This window comes from Hemiscyllium ocellatum, chromosome 38 (genome assembly GCF_020745735.1).
Source record: "Hemiscyllium ocellatum isolate sHemOce1 chromosome 38, sHemOce1.pat.X.cur, whole genome shotgun sequence".
Classification (NCBI taxonomy): Eukaryota; Metazoa; Chordata; class Chondrichthyes; order Orectolobiformes; family Hemiscylliidae; genus Hemiscyllium; species Hemiscyllium ocellatum.
This window is the reverse complement of record NC_083438.1, coordinates 33,569,226-33,587,304: the sequence shown is the minus strand read 5'-3', so window position 1 is coordinate 33,587,304 and position 18,079 is coordinate 33,569,226. Positions and strand designations below refer to the sequence as shown.

At 51.4% G+C, this 18,079-nt stretch overlaps 1 protein-coding gene across 1 annotated transcript in view; it reads right to left on the bottom strand.

The window, feature by feature from the left end:
• Positions 1–2,563: 2,563 nt before the first annotated feature.
• Positions 2,564–18,079, bottom strand: part of LOC132833921 (fish-egg lectin-like) — a 57,440-nt gene continuing 41,924 nt past the window's right edge. The window contains exons 4-6 of the mRNA XM_060852584.1: positions 14,674–14,901; positions 12,344–12,686; positions 2,564–2,720 (exon numbers count right to left, since the gene is read on the bottom strand). Of these exons, the coding sequence (XP_060708567.1) occupies positions 2,564–2,720; positions 12,344–12,686; positions 14,674–14,901 (728 nt within the window). The remainder of the gene's footprint in view (positions 2,721–12,343; positions 12,687–14,673; positions 14,902–18,079) is intronic.

Below are 18,079 nucleotides of genomic sequence, written 5' to 3'. Positions count from 1 at the left end.
TGTACAAATTCACCTTGCTTCAGATCACTGGGCAATTAATGTCTTCTTGTTAATTATTATCGAACGTGCAGTGCAGACTTACTAGGGACATCCCAGAGATAAGAGTCTTCAGTTCATGATGCGGGAGACTGGGAGGGCTTGGGATAATTCCTGTCGGAGCGGGGAACGTTAAGGGGGGGAGATTGAATCGGGGCATTCAGAATCCCCGGGGGCTTTCCGATGGAGTTGATGAGGGCGGGATGCTGTTCCCTGGTGCAGGAATGTCAGTCTCGCGGGGGGACATGGATTGGAGAGAATCCTACTTCCTTCAAGGAATACTTTCCACAATTTTAGATTAGATTAGATTACTTACAGTGTGGAAACAGGCCCTTCGGCCCAACAAGTCCACACCGACCCGCCGAAGCGCAACCCACCCATACCCCTACATTTACCCCTTACCTAACACTACGGGCAATTTAGTATGGCCAATTCACCTGACCCGCACATCTTTGGACTGTGGGAGGAAACCGGAGCACCCGGAGGAAACCCACGCAGACACAGGGAGAACGTGCAAACTCCACACAGTCTGTCGCCTGAGGTGGGAATTGAACCCGGGTCTCTGGCGCTGTGAGGCAGCAGTGCTAACCACCGTGCCGCCCACAAATCTGTCTTGTGTCCTGAGATTGTGAAGACAATTATCTAAGTGCAGAAACAAACCATTCAGTGGGTGTCAGAGGCCATTGGGTCCATCGTTTGCATGCCAGCTCACTGCTCAAGCCATTCCGAATCAATCTCTTTGCTCTACCCTTCCCCCACACTCCTACACGGAGCCGTTAATCCATTTTCCCAACAGTTATCACCTTTACTGTTTCTCCTCTGCCCTCGGAGGGTAAAAAATTCCGAACTTCTCTCCTCACATTCCATCAGTGAGGCATTTTACTCCATAACTCCAACCAAATCTACTTCCTCCCACACCCAGCCTCCCTGGCACAGTCATGTTTTTCTACGTCCAATGCAGGTAGTTCGATTATAACGCTGTAGTTGGGTTCCAGTGAAAACTTGCTTAATAGAAGTAACAGGAAAAGTGGGGCTAGGGACAGAGCAGCAAGAAAATATCACTCATGATCGCTCAAACAAATCACCCAAAATGCCGAACACAAAGTCTGGAATACCTACAGTGTGGAAACAGGCCCTTCGGCCCAGCAAGTCCACACACAACCTCTGAAAAGTAACCCACCCAAACCCATTCTCCTACACAATTACAGCACATTTTACCCCTGACTAATCCACCCTAACCTGCACACCCCTGGGCACTATGGGACAATTTAGCATGGCCAATCCACCCTAACCTACACATCCCTGGGCACTATGGGACAATTTAGCATGGCCAATCCACCCTAACCTGCACATCCCTGGGCACTATGGGGCAATTTAGCATGGCCAATCCACCCTAACCTACACATCCCTGGGCACTATGGGACAATTTAGCATGGCCAATCCACCCTAACCTGCACAATCTTTGTGACCGTGGGAGGAAACCCACACAGACACAGGGAGAATGTGCAAACTCCACACAGACAGTCGCCCGAGGCTGGAATCGAACCCAGGTCCCTCACGCCGTGAGGCTGCTGTGCTAACCACTGAGCTACTGTGCCACACCAATAGCACTGCTTGAATGAAGGTTTAAATCATATATATATTAACGAAATGAAAGTAAGTTTAACACATTATGTTGAAAAGATATTGTTAATGTAGGGTCAGAGAGTCATCATCACCACCTCGAGGTGCAGAAGTGATAGGCTGTGGGTGACTGTCTTCTGACTGTTTTTTGGGGGTTGGTTCAGATTGCGTGACATGCAGATCCAAGTATAGGTTAGAGAGGTAAATGGTGTGTGTAAAGGTAGTACAGCGCTGCAGGAATTCTACAGGAACAATACAAGAATATTCCTGTCTCAGAGAGAGAGCAATGAACGTTCATTCGCTTAACTTCTGAAGTGAAACTGCTTAACGTATAACGACATCACTCTCACGTGCTCTGACTAACATCGCAACATGCGCAGGGCAGCGCGTGCAAAACGGACGCCGTTGGAATCATGCTACGGCAAAGAGAGGTAAGCGTTCTCGAAAATAACATTCTCTAATTCATTGTAAGAGCAGAACCTCGCTGGCTGAAACACGCTTTACATGAGAACTATCTGTATAGATTTGCAATTAAATAAACTCCACTTGTTTTCCCTCTTAGCCTGTTTTAAAAATGTAAAAAGTCGGATTCTAACGCTTAGGAAGGGAAAGTCCCGGAAGGAGAGAATTGGAACTTCTGAGTTTGCAGGGGACGATTTCATCATTTCAGTTTCGCAAATTCCAAAATAAAAGAGAGCTCCAGTCATTCCTAAAAGATGGACGCCTGTCAGTCCCCATCGAATGTCAGGGAGACTGTCTTTTTCTCAGCAAGAGGAGGGGGGTGTTGAACGTTTTGTCACGATCGGATTAAGCGGGTCATAATGGCTGACCCCCTTCCCGCGGAGTCCAGCAGGTCAAACCCACGAAGGTGCTTCAGTTTTGGACGAAGGTGGCACCGTCGCTGTCAGTCGATGTCTTCTGTCGAGCATTTCACCACTTTCCCGTCGTTCCTGACCAGCCAGAGGTTCCCCAGATCCCAGGATGCGTGGTTGAACCGTAAGTTTCCGATCTGTATCCTAGTCCAGCCCCAGCCCATGGGTCTCTCGGCGGTGATTCCCTTCCTGAGGAGGAGGAGGAGGTAAGGATACTGTGAGAAATTTCGAGCCATTTACACAACGCGCACTCCGAACCTCGAACCCCCTCCAATGCAAGCGAAACCCCTGAGACGTCTCTACATTGTCAACTGTTCCAACCACCCTGTAAAGATCTGTGGTTGCTTTGTCGAACATCTCTCATCTCACTTGTGGGACTAGGTCAGAAACAGCACAGGCTAAGAATGAGTAGTCAAGTTTATTTAACTATAAAATTACGTTAAGTAGAATACCTACAGTGTGGAAACAGGCTATTTGGCACATCAAGTCCATACCGACCCTTCAAAGAGTAACCCACCCAGATCCTTTCCCCCTATCCCATTACTCTACATTTTATCCTAACTAATTCACCTAACCCACACATCCCTGGACACTATGGAACATTTCAGCATGAGCTGAAAATGTGTTGCTGGAAAAGCGCAGCAGGTCAGGCAGCATCTAAGGAGCAGGAGAATCAACATTTCAGGCATGAGCCCTTCTTCAGGAATGAGGAGAGTGTGCCAAGAAGGCTAAGATAAAAGGTCATGGGGAGGGACTTGGGGGAGGGGTGTTGGAAATGCGATAGGTGGAAGGAGGTCAAGGTGAGGGTGATAGGCCGGAGGGTGGGGGCGGAGAGGTCAGGTGGAAGATTGCAGGTTAGGAAGGTGGTGCTGAGTTCAAGGGTTGGGACTGAGGCAAGGTGGGGGGAGGGGAAATGAGGAAACTGGAGAAATCTGAGTTCATCCCTTGTGGTTGGAGGGTTCCTAGGCGGAAGATGAGGCGCTCTTCCTCCAACTGTCGTGTTGTTATGGTCTGGCGATGGAGGGGTCCAAGGACCTGCATGTCCTCGGTGGAGTGGGAGGGGGAGTTGAAGTGTTGAGCCACGGGGTGGCTGGGTTGGTTGGTCCGGGTGTCCCAGAGGTGTTCCCTGAAACGTTCCGCAAGTAGGCGGCCCGTCTCCCCAATATAGAGGAGGCCACATCGGGTGCAGCGGATGCAATAAATGATGTGTGTGGAGGTGCAGGTGAATTTGTGGCAGATATGGAAGGATCCCTTGGGGCGTTGGAGGGAGATGAGGGGGGAGGTGTGGGCGCAAATTTTGTATTTCTTGCGGTTGCAGGGAAGGTGCCGGGAGTGGAGGTTGGGTTGGTGGGGGGTGTGAACCTGACGAGGGAGTCACGGAGGGAGTGGTCTTTTTGGAACACTGATAGGGGAGGGGAGGGAAATATATCCCTGGTGGTGGGGACCGTTTGGAGGTGGCGGAAATGGCGGCGGATGATACGCTGTATATGGAGGTTGGTGGGGTGGTAGGTGAGGACCAGTGGGGTTCTGTCCTGGTGGCGGTTGGAGGAACGGGGCTCAAGGGCGGAGGAGTGGGAAGTGGAGGAGATGCGGTGGAGGTGAAGGAATTGGGAATATGGGATAGCGTTTTTATAGGGGGCAGGGTGGGAGGAGGTGTAGTCTAGGTAGATGTGGGAATCAGTCGGCTTATAGTAAATGTAGACAGAACCCCACTGGGCCTCACCTACCACCCTGTGAGGGTTTCCTCCGGGTGCTCTGCTTTCCTCCCACAGTCCACAGATGTGCCGGTTAGGGTGGATTGGCCATGCTAAATTGTCCCATAGTGCCCAGGGATGTGCAGGTTAGGGTGGATTGGCCATGCTAAATTACCCATAGTGCCCAGGGATGTGCAGGTTAGGGTGGATTGGCCATGCTAAATTACCCATAGTGCCCAGGGATGTGGACGTTAGGGTGGATTGGCCATGCTAAATTGTCCCATAGTGTCCAGGGATGTGCAGATCAGGTGCACTAGTCGGGGGTAAATGTAGAGTAACAGGGTCGGGGAATGGGTCTGGGTGGGTCACTCTTTGGAGGGTCAGTGTCGACTTGTTGGGCCGAAGGGCCAGTTTCCACACTGTAGGGATTCCGGGATTCAGGTAAATAACGGGGGACTTGGTGACCGGGTACTGGTCTCTGTGCAGTTACTTTGTTGGAGTAATAATTTGGAGTATCGGATTCAACTTCTAATGATAGCAGACGGTGAAGCTATTGTTGAATTTAAAGCGACATTATAAAGCTAACCTAATGGGGACCAGGTTACCGCGTTCAACATAGACATCCATCTGGTTAACCACCTGCTCAGCTATAGGGAAGGGAATCTGCCATCCTAACCCAGTCAGGCCTGCGTGTGACTCCAGACTGGTGGCAATGGGACTCACGTTTAACTGCCCTCTGGGCAATTAAGGATCAGCAATAAGTGCTGCCCATCCCATGAAAACATTGGAACAATTTTTTTTAAGAAGGCCCTTCGCTTTGGCCGTGGGCTGACTATAAATTCAGAATCAATTCCGGTGAACGTGAGAGCAGAGAGAGAGATATTATCAGGATTATTGTTGTATTCCCCACCACCCCATGACAGAAGCATCAAAATCAGGTGTGGGAGTAGGCCTTTCGGCCTTCTGAACCTAGCCCCTGACCCATGATCATGGCTGACCATCCAAGCCATCAGCCTTTCCTCCATATCCTCCGTCCTGTTCAGCCCCGAGTGCGAATCTAATTTCTTCCTGTGAGCATTCAATGTTTTAGCCTTCAGTCATTTCGGCGTCAAGTAATTCCACAGTCCGTCCACTCCCTGGGTAACGACATTTCTCCCCATCTCTGTCCGATCCTGTACCCTTACATTGTGACAAGCCCTCCTGGGAACATCCCTCCTGTGTTTACCCTGTCTAACCCTGTTCGGGTTTCATAGATTGAGACCCTCCCCTTGTTCCTCTAAAGCCCCAGTGAATATAATCCAAATGGATCCGGTATCTCTTGACACGTCAGTGCTGCCATCCCGGGGATCAGTCTGGGAAAGCCTGGCTGCTCTCCCTCCATCACCAGAACGTATCTTCCTCAGGTACGGAGACCTCCCCCCAGACTGCACGCACAATACCCCAGGGGGGTGGTCTCACCCTGTCCAACTGCAGCAAGACATCCCTGCTCCCATCCCTCCTCCCTGCTCCCATCCTCCCTCCCTGCTCCCATCCTCTCTCCCTGCTCCCATCCTCCCTTCCTGCTCCCACCCTCCCTCCCTGCTCCCATCCTCCCTCCCTGCTCCCATCCTCCCTTCCGGCTCCCATCCTCCCTCCCTGCTCCCATCGTCTCTCCCTGCTCCCACCCTCCCTCCCCGCTCCCATCCTCCCTCACTGCTCCCACCCTCCCTCCCGGCTCCCATCCTCCCTCCCGGCTTCCCATCCTCTCTTCCTGCTCCCACCCTCCCTCCCTGTTCCCATCTCCCCTCCCTGCTCCCATCCTCCCATCCTCTCACAATGAAGGCCAACAAACCATTTCCTTGCGATAGCACCTGCTGCCCCTGAATGCTTACCTTCAGCGACTGGTACACCCAGCTCCCTCTCCCAATTTATCCCCATTCATATCTCAGGCTGCCTTCCTGGTTTTGATTGCTCTCAAAGCAGGGAACCACACATTTTTGTTTATACTCATTCCTTCATTCATTCCCGGGATGAGGGGGGTCACTTGCTGGGCCAGCATTTGTCCCTAATTGCCCTGAGGGTACAGTCATAGAGATGTACAGCACGGAAACAGGCCCTTCGGTCCCACCCGTCCATGCTGACCCAGATATCCCAACCCAATCTAGTCCCACCTGCCAGCACCCGGCCCATATCCCTCCAAACCCTTCCTATTCATATACCCATCCAAATGCCTCTTAAATGTTGTAATTGTACCAGCCTCCACCACTTCCTCTGGCAGCTCATTCCATACACGTACCACCCTCTGTGTGAAAAATTGCCCCTTAGGTCCCTTTTATATCTTTCCCCTCTCACTCTAAACCTATGCACCTCTAGTTCTGGACTCCCCCACCCCAGGGAAAAGACTTTGTCTACTTACCCTATCCTTGCCCCTCATAATTGTATAAACCTCTATAAGGTCATCCCTCAGCCTCCGACGCTCCAGGGAAAACAGCCCCAGCCTGTTCAGCCTCTCCCTGTAGCTCAGATCCTCCAACCCTGGCAACATCCTTGGAAATCTTTTCTGAACCCTTTCAAGTTTCACAACATCTTTCCGATAGGAAGGAGACCAGAATTGCACACAATATTCCAACAGTGGCCTAACCAATGTCCTGTACAGCCGCAACATGACCTCCCAACTCCTGTACTCAATACTCTGTTGTGGTTCTGTTCGCCGAGCTGGAAGTTTTTGCTGCAAACGTTTCGTTCCCTGGCTAGGGAACATCATCAGTGCTATTGGAGCCTCCTGTGAAGCGCTGCGTTGATGTTTCTTCCGGTATTTATAGTGGTTTGTTCTTGCCGCTTCCGGGTGTCAGTTTCAGCTGTAGTAGTTTGTATGTGGGGTCCAGGTCGATGTGTCTGTTGATGGATGTTCTTGCCGCTTCCGGGTGTCAGTTTCAGCTGTAGTGGTTTGTATATGGGGTCCAGGTCCATGTGTCTGTTAATGGAGTTTGTGGATGAATGCCATGCCTCTAGGAATTCCCTGGCTGTTCTCTGTCTGGCTTGTCCTATGATGGTAGTGTTTTCCCAGTCAAATTCATGTTCCTGGTTGTCTGAGTGTATGGCTACTAGGGATAGCTGGTCGTGTTGTTTTGTGGCTAGCTGATGTTCATGGATGCGGATTGTTAGCTGTCTTCCTGTTTGTCCTATATAGTGTTTTGTGCAGTCCTTGCATGGTATTTTGTAAACTACGTTAGTTTGGCTCATGCTGGGTATTGGGTCCTTTGTTCTAGTGAGTTGTTGTCTGAGTGTGGAAGTTGGCTTGTGTGCTGTTATGAGTCCTAAGGGTCGCAGTAGTCTGGCTGTCAGTTCTGAGACGCTCCTGACGTATGGTAGTGTGGATAGTCCTTTTGGTTGTGGCATGTCCTCGTTCCGTGTTCTCTCTCTTAGGCATCTGGTGATAAAGTTGCGTGGGTATCCGTTTTTGGCGAATACCTTGTATAGGTGTTCCTCTTCCTCTTTTCGCAGTTCTGGTATACTGCAGTGTGTTGTGGCTCTTTTGAATAGTGTCCTGATGCAGCTTCGTTTGTGTGTGTTGGGGTGGTTACTTTCATAGTTAAGGACTTGGTCTGTGTGTGTTGGTTTCCTGTGTACCCTTGTGGTGAATTCTCCGTTGGGTGTTCTCTCTACTAACACGTCTAGGAATGGGAGTTGGCTATCCTTTTCCTCTTCTCTCGTGAATCGTATTCCTGTGAGTGTGGCGTTGATGATTCGGTGTGTTTTTTCTATTTCTGTGTTTTTGATGATTACAAAGGTGTCATCGACGTATCTGATCCAGAGTTTGGGTTGGATTTGTGGTAGGGCTGTTTGTTCTAACCTTTGCATAACTGCCTCTGCTATGAGTCCCGAGATTGGTGATCCCATGGGTGTTCCACTGATTTGTTCGTATATCTGATTGTTGAATGTAAAGTGTGTGGTGAGGCACAGGTCTAGTAGTTTAAGTATGCCGTCCTTGTTGATAGGTTCGGCCTCCTGTGTTCTGTTATGTATGTCCAGTAGGTTGGCTATTGTTTCTCTGGCTAGGGTTTTGTCAATTGATGTGAACAGTACTGTCACGTCGAATGATACCATGGTTTCTTCTTTGTTTATGTGTGTATTCCTGATGATGTCCAAGAATTCCTGTGTTGATTGTATGGAGTGTTTGGATCCGCTGACTAGGTGTTTCAGTTTTTGTTGTAGTTCTTTGGCCAGTTTGTATGCTGGTGTCCCTGGTAGTGATACTATGGGTCTGAGTGGGATGTCTGGTTTGTGTACTTTGGGTAGTCCGTAGAATCTGGGGGTGTTGTTGCTTTCCGGTTTCATTCTTTGCTGGTCCGCTTTGGTTATCTGTCCGTTTTTTTGTAGATTCCTTAGTGTGTTGATTATTCTATTGGTGAGTTGTGGTGTGGGGTCGGAATCCTTCATTTGGTAGGTGTTGGTGTCTGCGAGTAGTTGTTGTGCTTTATTGATGTAGTCTGATTTATCTAAGATGACCGTCATTCTGCCTTTATCTGCCGGTAGTATGATTATGTTCTTGTCATTTTTCAGTGCTTCCAGTGCTTCCCTCTCCTTGGTGTTGAGGTTATGTGTATGTCGTTTTCTTATCATCATAGGTACGACCGTTTGTCTCACTGTTTGTTGTGTCTCTTCTGTCAGTCCATTGTCCCTGAGTGTGCATTCTAGTGCTGCTAGGAAGTCTGCTGTGTTGGCATCCCTGTAGTTGTATTTGAGTCCCTTGGCCAGTATAGTTCTTTCCATGTCTGTGAGCTGTCTGTGGGAGAGGTTTTTAACCCAGGTGTGTGTTGTAGTGTCCTCCTGTTTGTGGGTTAGTTTGTCCATTTTTTCTTTTAGTGCTGTTTTTTTGCGAAGTGTTGTCCTGTTCTGTCCTATAGTGATAGCCTGTTCTATGGTCTGGGTCCATTCCTGATTAGTGGTTTTTAAAATTAACGACTTTTGGCGCGCAATTTCTTGCTTGTATTTGTGCAGTCGGTTGTGAGCGTCTGTGATCATTACCTGGACCAACCTGAATCCGTTCTTCTTGGCTGTTTCCCTGGCTTGTGGATTATTTACTGGAGGTCTGTACTTGACACATTGTGGCAGGATTTGATTTTTTCTGCATTCGTGGAGGAACCGGAGTTGTTCATGTGTTGCGCTTAGGCGGTTAGCGCAGGATTCCCATCTCCTGGCTTGTCTCAGCGTTTCTCGCCCGTAAGTGTTTAAAGTCTGGTTGAAGATTTGTAGCTCGGGTGTCCGTTGTTGTGGTTCTGTTCGCCGAGCTGGAAGTTTTTGCTGCAAACGTTTCGTTTCCTGGCTAGGGAACATCATCAGTGCTGTTGGAGCCTCCTGTGAAGTGCTGCTTTGATGTTTCTTCCGGTATTTATAGTGGTTTGTTCTTGCCGCTTCCGGGTGTCAGTTTCAGCTGTAGTAGTTTGTATGTGGGGTCCAGGTCGATGAAACACCTAGTCAGCGGATCCAAACACTCCATACAATCAACACAGGAATTCTTGGACATCATCAGGAATACACACATAGACAAAGAAGAAACCATGGTATCATTCGACGTGACGGCACTGTTCACATCAATTGACAAAACCCTAGCCAGAGAAACAATAGCCAACCTACTGGACATACATAACAGAACACAGGAGGCCGAACCTATCAACAAGGACGGCATACTTAAACTACTAGACCTGTGCCTCACCACACACTTTACATTCAACAATCAGATATACGAACAAATCAGTGGAACATCCATGGGATCCCCAATCTCGGGACTCATAGCAGAGGCAGTTATGCAAAGGTTAGAACATACAGCCCTACCACAAATCCAACCCAAACTCTGGATCAGATACATCGATGACACCTTTGCAATCATCAAAAACACAGAAATAGAAAAAACACACCGAATCATCAACGCCACACTCACAGGAATACGATTCACGAGAGAAGAGGAAAAGGATAGCCAACTCCCATTCCTAGACGTGTTAGTAGAGAGAACACCCAACGGAGAATTCACCACAAGGGTACACAGGAAACCAACACACACAGACCAAGTCCTTAACTATGAAAGTAACCACCCCAACACACACAAACGAAGCTGCATCAGGACACTATTCAAAAGAGCCACAACACACTGCAGTACACCAGAACTGCGAAAAGAGGACGAGGAACACCTATACAAGGTATTCACCAAAAACGGATACCCACGCAACTTTATCACCAGATGCCTAAGAGATACACCACGGAACGAGGACATGCCACAACCAAAAGGACTATCCACACTACCATACATCAGGAGCGTCTCAGAACTGACAGCCAGACTACTGCGACCCTTAGGACTCATAACAGCACACAAGCCAACTTCCACACTCAGACAACAACTCACTAGAACAAAGGACCCAATAGCCAGCACGAGCCAAACTAACGTAGTTTACAAAATACCATGCAAGGACTGCACAAAACACTATATAGGACAAACAGGAAGACAGTTAACAATCCGCATCCATGAACATCAGCTAGCCACAAAACGACACGACCAGCTATCCCTAGTAGCCATACACTCAGACAACCAGGAACATGAATTTGACTGGGAAAACACTACCATCATAGGACAAGCCAGACAGAGAACAGCCAGGGAATTCCTAGAGGCATGGCATTCATCCACAAACTCCATTAACAGACACATGGACCTAGACCCCATATACAAACCACTACAGCTGAAACTGACACCCGGAAGCGGCAAGAACAAACCACTATAAATACCGGAAGAAACATCAAAGCAGCGCTTCACAGGAGGCTCCAATAGCACTGATGATGTTCCCTAGCCAGGGAACGAAACGTTTGCAGCAAAATCTTCCAGCTCGGCGAACAGAACCACAACAACGGACACCCGAGCTACAAATCTTCAACCAGACTTTACTCAATACTCTGACCAATAAAGGAAAGCATACCAAATGCCTTCTTCACTATCCTATCTACCTGCGACTCCACTTTCAAGGAGCTATGAACCTGCACTCCAAGGTCACTTTGTTCAGCAACACTCCCCAGGACCTTACCATTAAGTATATAAGTCCTGCTAAGATTTGCTTTCCCACTTTCCCAAAATGCAGCACCTCACATTTATCTGAATTAAACTCCATCTGCTACTCTTCAGCCCATTGGTCCATCTGGTCCAGATCCTGTTGTAATCTGAGGTCACCCTCTTCGCTACCCACTACACCTCCAATTTTGGTGTCATCTACAAACTTACTAACTGTACCTCTTATGCTCGCATCCAAATCATTTATGTAAATGACAAAAAGTAAAGGACCCAGGACCGATCCTTGTGGCACTCCACTGGTCACAGGCCTCCAGTCTGAAAAACAACCCTCCACCACCACCCTCTGTCTTCGACCTTTGAGCCAGTTCTGTATCCAAATGGCTCGTTCTCCCTGTATTCCATTAGATCTAACCTTGTCAGAGGTAGTTTCTTTACTCAGAGAGCAGTAAGGGTATGGAATGCTTTGCCTGCAACGGTAGTAGATTCGCCAACTTTAAGTACATTTAACTCGTCATTGGACAGGCATATGGACGTACGTGGAATAGTGTAGGTGAGATGGGCTTCAGATTGGTATGACAGGTCAACACAACATCGAGGGCCGAAGGGCCTGTACTGCGCTGTCATGTTCTATCGCCTAGGGAGTCTTTTGGACCGTGGGAGGAAATCAGAGCAGACTGCTCAAGGGACACAGACAGTCACCTGAGACTGGAATCGAACCTGGGTCCCTGGCGCCGTGAGGCAGCAGTGCTAACCACTGAGCCACCGTGATTTTTTTGGGGGGAAGATGAAGACATTCCTCATCTCTGTCCTAAATGACCCTCTGCAATGGCAGAAATGGAACCCAGATCCCCAGAACATTACCTGGGTCTCTGGGTTATGTGTCCTGCGATCGTACCAGCAAGACCGTCGCTCGCCCCATCACCAGATGCGTCGTCCCACATCCGCCACAAACCCTCGACCTGACCCAATCACAAATGGCTGGGCCCCAATATTAATCGTGTCAGAGTTTGTACTGACGGGACGTTCCCCCTTCCCCAAACCCCCCCCCCCCCCGCCTCACCTCCACAATCAGACTCAGGGTTTACCTCATGTAGAGCTGTTTGGTGACACTGATGCCGAAGACCCGGCCATCGCTGCCCACCTCGATGTTCTGGAACTTTCCGAAGACGCGGGTCCAGCTGGTGCCGATGCAGGCGGTGGGCTTGACGTTGAGGCGGTGGTAGACATCTTTGGCCAGGGTCACGCCCCAGCAGCCCAGGGGCCCACAGGAGTAGTAGCGCATCCGACTGCCCACGCTGCTGAAGGGGATGGAGCGATTGGCGACAGCGCCCTCCACCTCTCGCTTATTGATGCAGAACGTGGCCCCAAACTGGTCCACGCCGGCTACAAACTGGTCACCGCCGGCATCGAGCTGCATCAGTTCACCGTCTGGGGTGGGTAGGTGGGGGGAATGGAGAGAGAGAGAGAGAGAGAGAGAGAGAGAGAGAGAGAGAGATAGAGACAACGGGGTCAGTGAACATCCAATTGTCTCCGCCCACACCCTCCCCCAGTCCCGCCCGCCAAAACTCCAGGCAGGCTTCACTTCCAGGCCTGGCAGCCTAGGCCGAAGTTACCATGGCGACCCACTTTGGTCAACTCTCCCTCTGGTTCCAGCATCTGTCCCCCTCTCCAACACCCCTCCCCCCCCAACAACTCCATTCCCGCTCCTCTCATCCTCCACATTCCCCCCTCTCCAACACCCCTCTCCCGCCTCCAACTCCCTCCCCACTCCCCTCCCCCTCTCCATTCCCCCTCTCCAAACACCTCTCCCCTTCTACTTTCACTCTTTCCCATCTCTCTCTCTCCAAACCCCCAGCCCAACTCCCCTCACGATCTCCAACCTCTCCCGAAACTCCTCCTCGCTCCCCTCTCCTCCCCTAACCACCCTCTCGCCGCACTCGCCTCACCCTCTCCATTCCCCATCTCCAACACCCCCCTCCACCACCCTCCTTTGGCCTCCCCTACCCCTCACCAAACCCCCACCCTAACTCCCCTCACGGTCTCCAATATCAACCCCATTCCCATCATCCTCTCCATTCCCCCCTCCAACCACCTGCCCCCACTACATTCACCTCCTCCAACAACCCCCCAACTCCCTCCCTATATCCCTCCCCCTCCACTCCCTCTCCAACCACACACACCCAACCACCTCACATTCTCTAATTCCCTACTCACCACACCCTCTCCACTCCCTGGCCCACTCCCCTCCCACCCTACATTCCATCTCTCAAACCTCCGCTTCCCCCACTTCCCCCATGCTCTCAAATTCCCCCAATTCCTTCCTGCTCCCCTCCTCCTCTCCAACCCCCACGCACATTCCCCTCACTCTCTCCAATGAACGTCTACTGCCCCTCACTCCACCCACTGCCCACTCCCCTCTCCCCACTCCCCTGGCACATCACCCCTCTCCCCATTCCCCTCTCCCCACACCGCATTCCCCTCTCCCCTCTCCCCTCTCCCCACACCCCTCACCCCACTCCTCACTCCCCCCACCCCTCACCCCACTCCCCTCTCCCCTCCCCCACCTCCCATTCCCCTCCCCCACTCCCCTCCCCCACGCCCCTCCCTCCCCTCCCCCCACTCCCCTCTCCCCTCTCCCCTCTACCCTCTCCCCACACCCCTCTCCCCACACCCCTCTCCCCACACCCCTCTCCCCACACCCCTCTCCCCTCTCCCCTCTCCCCTCACCCACTCCCCACTCCCCTCACCCCACTCCCCACTCCCCACTCCCCTCTCCATCACGGCCCTCACCTACATCTCCACTCTCTCACTGCCCCTTCCCTCTCTCCCATTTCTCCTCCCCCTCCCCTCCCCTTTCCCTCACACTCCCCTCTCCTCTCTCCTTGCTTTTGACCCCTCACCCCATCCCTCTCCTCCATCTCTCTTCCCCTCTCCTCCTCCCTATTTCCCTCACACCTCCCTCCTCCCCTCCCTATCTCTCCTTGCCTTCTGCCCCTCCCAACCCCTCCCCGTCTCCTTCCCCCTTCCCTCACACCACCCCCTTCCCCCCCTTCCCTCATCTAACCACCTCCCATCCCCTTCCCCTCTCCCGTCACCCCTTCCCCTCTCTTCCTCCCCCGTCTCCTTTTCCCCTTCCCTTCCTCCCCTCGCACCTCCTCCCTCTCCCCACCCTCCGTCTCCCATCCCCACCCTCCTCCCCTCTCCGTTTCCCCAGTCCTCTCTCTCCCCATTGCTCCAATCCCTCCCCTTCTGGGATTTTGCTGTGCACACCTTTCCCGCTTTCACACTTCCCACGCGTATACACTGACCAGACATCAAACGGGCATTGTGAGGAGCTTTGGGGTAGTCTGTACTTGTAAGAGGCGCTAGCGCAATGCAGTTTCCACATACAGTTGTTGTTGCATTCCTGACTTACTGAATATGGAGATCCAGGATCCTCCGACAAAGCGGAAGATTTTTTTGTAGGGGTCAACGCCCCAGATTCCCGCTGGACCCACAGTGACGTGTCGGAAGGATCCGGGGATCTTCACCCAGGAATCTCCGATCCTGGTGTAGACGGATCCCGTCGTGTTCACTCCGAACACCATTCCAATTCCTGCATCAATTTGCTTCAGTGTTCCCCCAACGTCTGAACACCTTGTCGCTGCAAACAGAAAACACAACACGCTGAACACCCAAAAACCCAGGTCCCCAACTCAACCCCTATCCCAGTCCCCACTCACACTCATCCTCCACCTGACTGCCTCACTCCCTCTCTCATTCCCTCTGTCTCTCATCTATCCATCTCTCTCTCACCTTCTCACACTCTCCCTCTCACTCTTTCCATCTCTCTCTCACCCTCTCTCTCTCACCCTCTCACTCTCTCCATCTCTCTCTCACTCTCTCCATCTCACTCTCACCCTCTCACTCTCTCCCTCTCACTCTCTCCCTCTCACTCTCTCCATCTCTCTCTCACCCTCTCACTCTCTCCATCTCTCTCTCACTCTCTCCATCTCACTCTCTCCATCTCACTCTCTCCATCTCTCTCTCTCTCTCTTCCTCTCACTCTCTCCCTCTCACTCTCTCCCTCTCACTCTCTCCATCTCTCTCTCACCCTCTCTCACTCACCCTCTCACTCTCTCCATCTCTCTCTCACTCTCTCCATCTCACTCTCTCCATCTCACTCTCTCCATCTCTCACTCTCTCCCTCTCACTCTCTCCCTCTCACTCTCTCCCTCTCACTCTCTCCCTCTCACTCTCTCCATCTCACTCTCACCTCTCTCTCTCTCACCCTCTCACTCTCTCCATCTCTCTCTCACTCTCTCCATCTCACTCTCTCCATCTCACTCTCTCCATCTCACTCTCTCCATCTCTCACTCTCTCCCTCTCACTCTCTCCCTCTCACTCTCTCCCTCTCACTCTCTCCATCTCACTCTCACCCTCTCTCTCTCTCACCCTCTCACTCTCTCCATCTCTCTCTCACTCTCTCCATCTCACTCTCTCCATCTCACTCTCTCCATCTCACTCTCTCCATCTCTCACTCTCTCCCTCTCACTCTCTCCATCTCATTCTCTCTCTCTCTCTCACTCTCTCCATCTCACACTCTCCATCTTTCTCTCTCCCTCTCACTCTCTCTCCATCTCACTCTCACCCTCTCACTCTCTCTCCATCTCACTCTCTCCCTCTCACTCTCACCCTCTCACTCTCTCCCTCTCACTCTCTCCCTCTCACTCCCTCCCTATCTCTCTCACTCTCTCCATCTCACTCTCTCCATCTCTCTCTCTCTCTCCATCTCTCTCTCTCTCCCTCTCACTCTCTCCCTCTCACTCTCTCCATCTCACTCTCTCCATCTCACTCTCTCCCTCTCACTCTCTCCATCTCACTCTCTCCATCTCACTCTCTCCATCTCACTTTCTCCCTCATCATCTTTCTTTCAACCTCCCTCCCTCTCACTCTCACTGTCTCCATCTCTCTCTCTCTCTCTCTCCATCTCACTCTCTCTCTCTCCATCTCACTCTCTCCATCTCTCTCTCTCCATCTCACTCTCACCCTCTCACTCTCTCCATCTCACTCTCACCCTCTCACTCTCTCCCTCTCACTCTCTCCCTCTCACTCTCTCCCTCTCACTCTCTCCATCTCTCTCTCTCCATCTCTCTCTCACCCTCATCATCTTTCTTTCAACCTCCCTCCCTCTCACTCTCACTCTCTCCATCTCTCTCTCTCCATCTCCCTCTCACCCTCTCACTCTCTCTCCATCTCACTCTCTCCCTCTCACTCTCACCCTCTCTCTCTCACCCTCTCTCTCTCTCCCTCTCACTCTCTCTCTCTCACTCTCTCCATCTCACTCTCTCCATCTCTCTCTCTCTCTCTCTCCCTCTCTCTCTCTCCCTCTCACTCTCTCCCTCTCACTCTCTCCATCTCTCTCTCTCCATCTCTCTCTCACCCTCTCACCCTCTCACTCTCTCCCTCTCACTCTCTCTCCATCTCACTCTTCCCATCTCTCTCTCTCCATCTCTCTCTCTCTCCATCTCTCTCACTCTCTCCATCTCTCTCTCTCCCTCTCATTCTCTCCATCTCACTCTCACCCTCTCACTCTCTCCCTCTCACTCTCTCCATCTCTCTCTCTCCATCTCTCTCTCACCCTCTCACTCTCACTCTCTCTCCCTCTCACTCTCTCCCTCTCACTCTCTCCCTCTCACTCTCTCCCTCTCCCTCTCCATCTCACTCTTCCCATCTCTCTCTCTCCATCTCTCTCTCTCTCCATCTCTCTCTCTCTCCATCTCTCTCTCTCCATCTCTCTCTCTCCACCTCTCTCTCTCTCCATCTCTCTCTCTCCCTCTCATTCTCTCCATCTCACTCTCACCCTCTCACTCTCTCTCTCTCCATCTCACTCTCACCCTTTCACTCTCTCCATCTTTCTGTCCCTCTCACTCTCTCCATCTCACTCTCACCCTCTCACTCTCTCCCTCTCTCTCGCACTCTCTCCATCTCTCTCCCTCTTCATCTCTCCCTTTCCACCTCCCTTCCTCTCACTCTCTCTTTTCATCTCTCTCTCTCTCTCACACTCTATCCATCTTTCTCTCCCTCTTCATCTCTCTCCCTCTCATTCTCTCCATCTATCTTACTCTCTGACTCCATCTTTCTCACTCTCTCTGCAGTTTTCTCGTTCCCCTCTACATCTGTCTCTCCTTCTCTCTCTCTCTCTCTCTCTATCTCTCCTTCTCCATCTCTCTCTATCCATCTGTCTCTCCCTCCTCTCTCTCCCTCTCTCCATCTCTTCCTCACTCTCTCAATCTATCTTATTCTTCCTCTCACAACCTTTTCTATCTTCCTCTCACTCTCTCCTTCTCTCTTGTCTCCATCTCTCCCTCTCTGTCTCTCTAACCACCCCCCCTCCGTTTCTTTGTCTCTCTCTCCCCCGTCACTCTCTCCCTCTCTCCCTGACTATGACTCTCACGCTATCTTTCATTCCCCATAACCCTCCAACCCTGTTACTGATTACAAACCCGTCCATCTCCTCCTTCCCTGTACTCCGCGTCCCAGTCTCCCCTGCACTCGTGGAGCGGGGTGGGGGGAGTCAATCTCTCAGACTCCCCACCCTTTAGGAGAAACCATCCCGTCTCATCTCCCTCCCCCTGGGTTCACGCCTTCCTTCCCTCCACGCTGTCAATCCCCCCTGAACATCGTCTAGACCTCACTGAGACCATCTCTCATTCTTCTAACATCCAGACAGCATTGGCCCAAACTGTTCCGTCTCTCTCCAAGGGACAAACTCTGCCTCTCTGGAATCAGTCCACTGAACATCCTCCAGTATAACGGGATGAGTGGAGCCCAACGCTGTG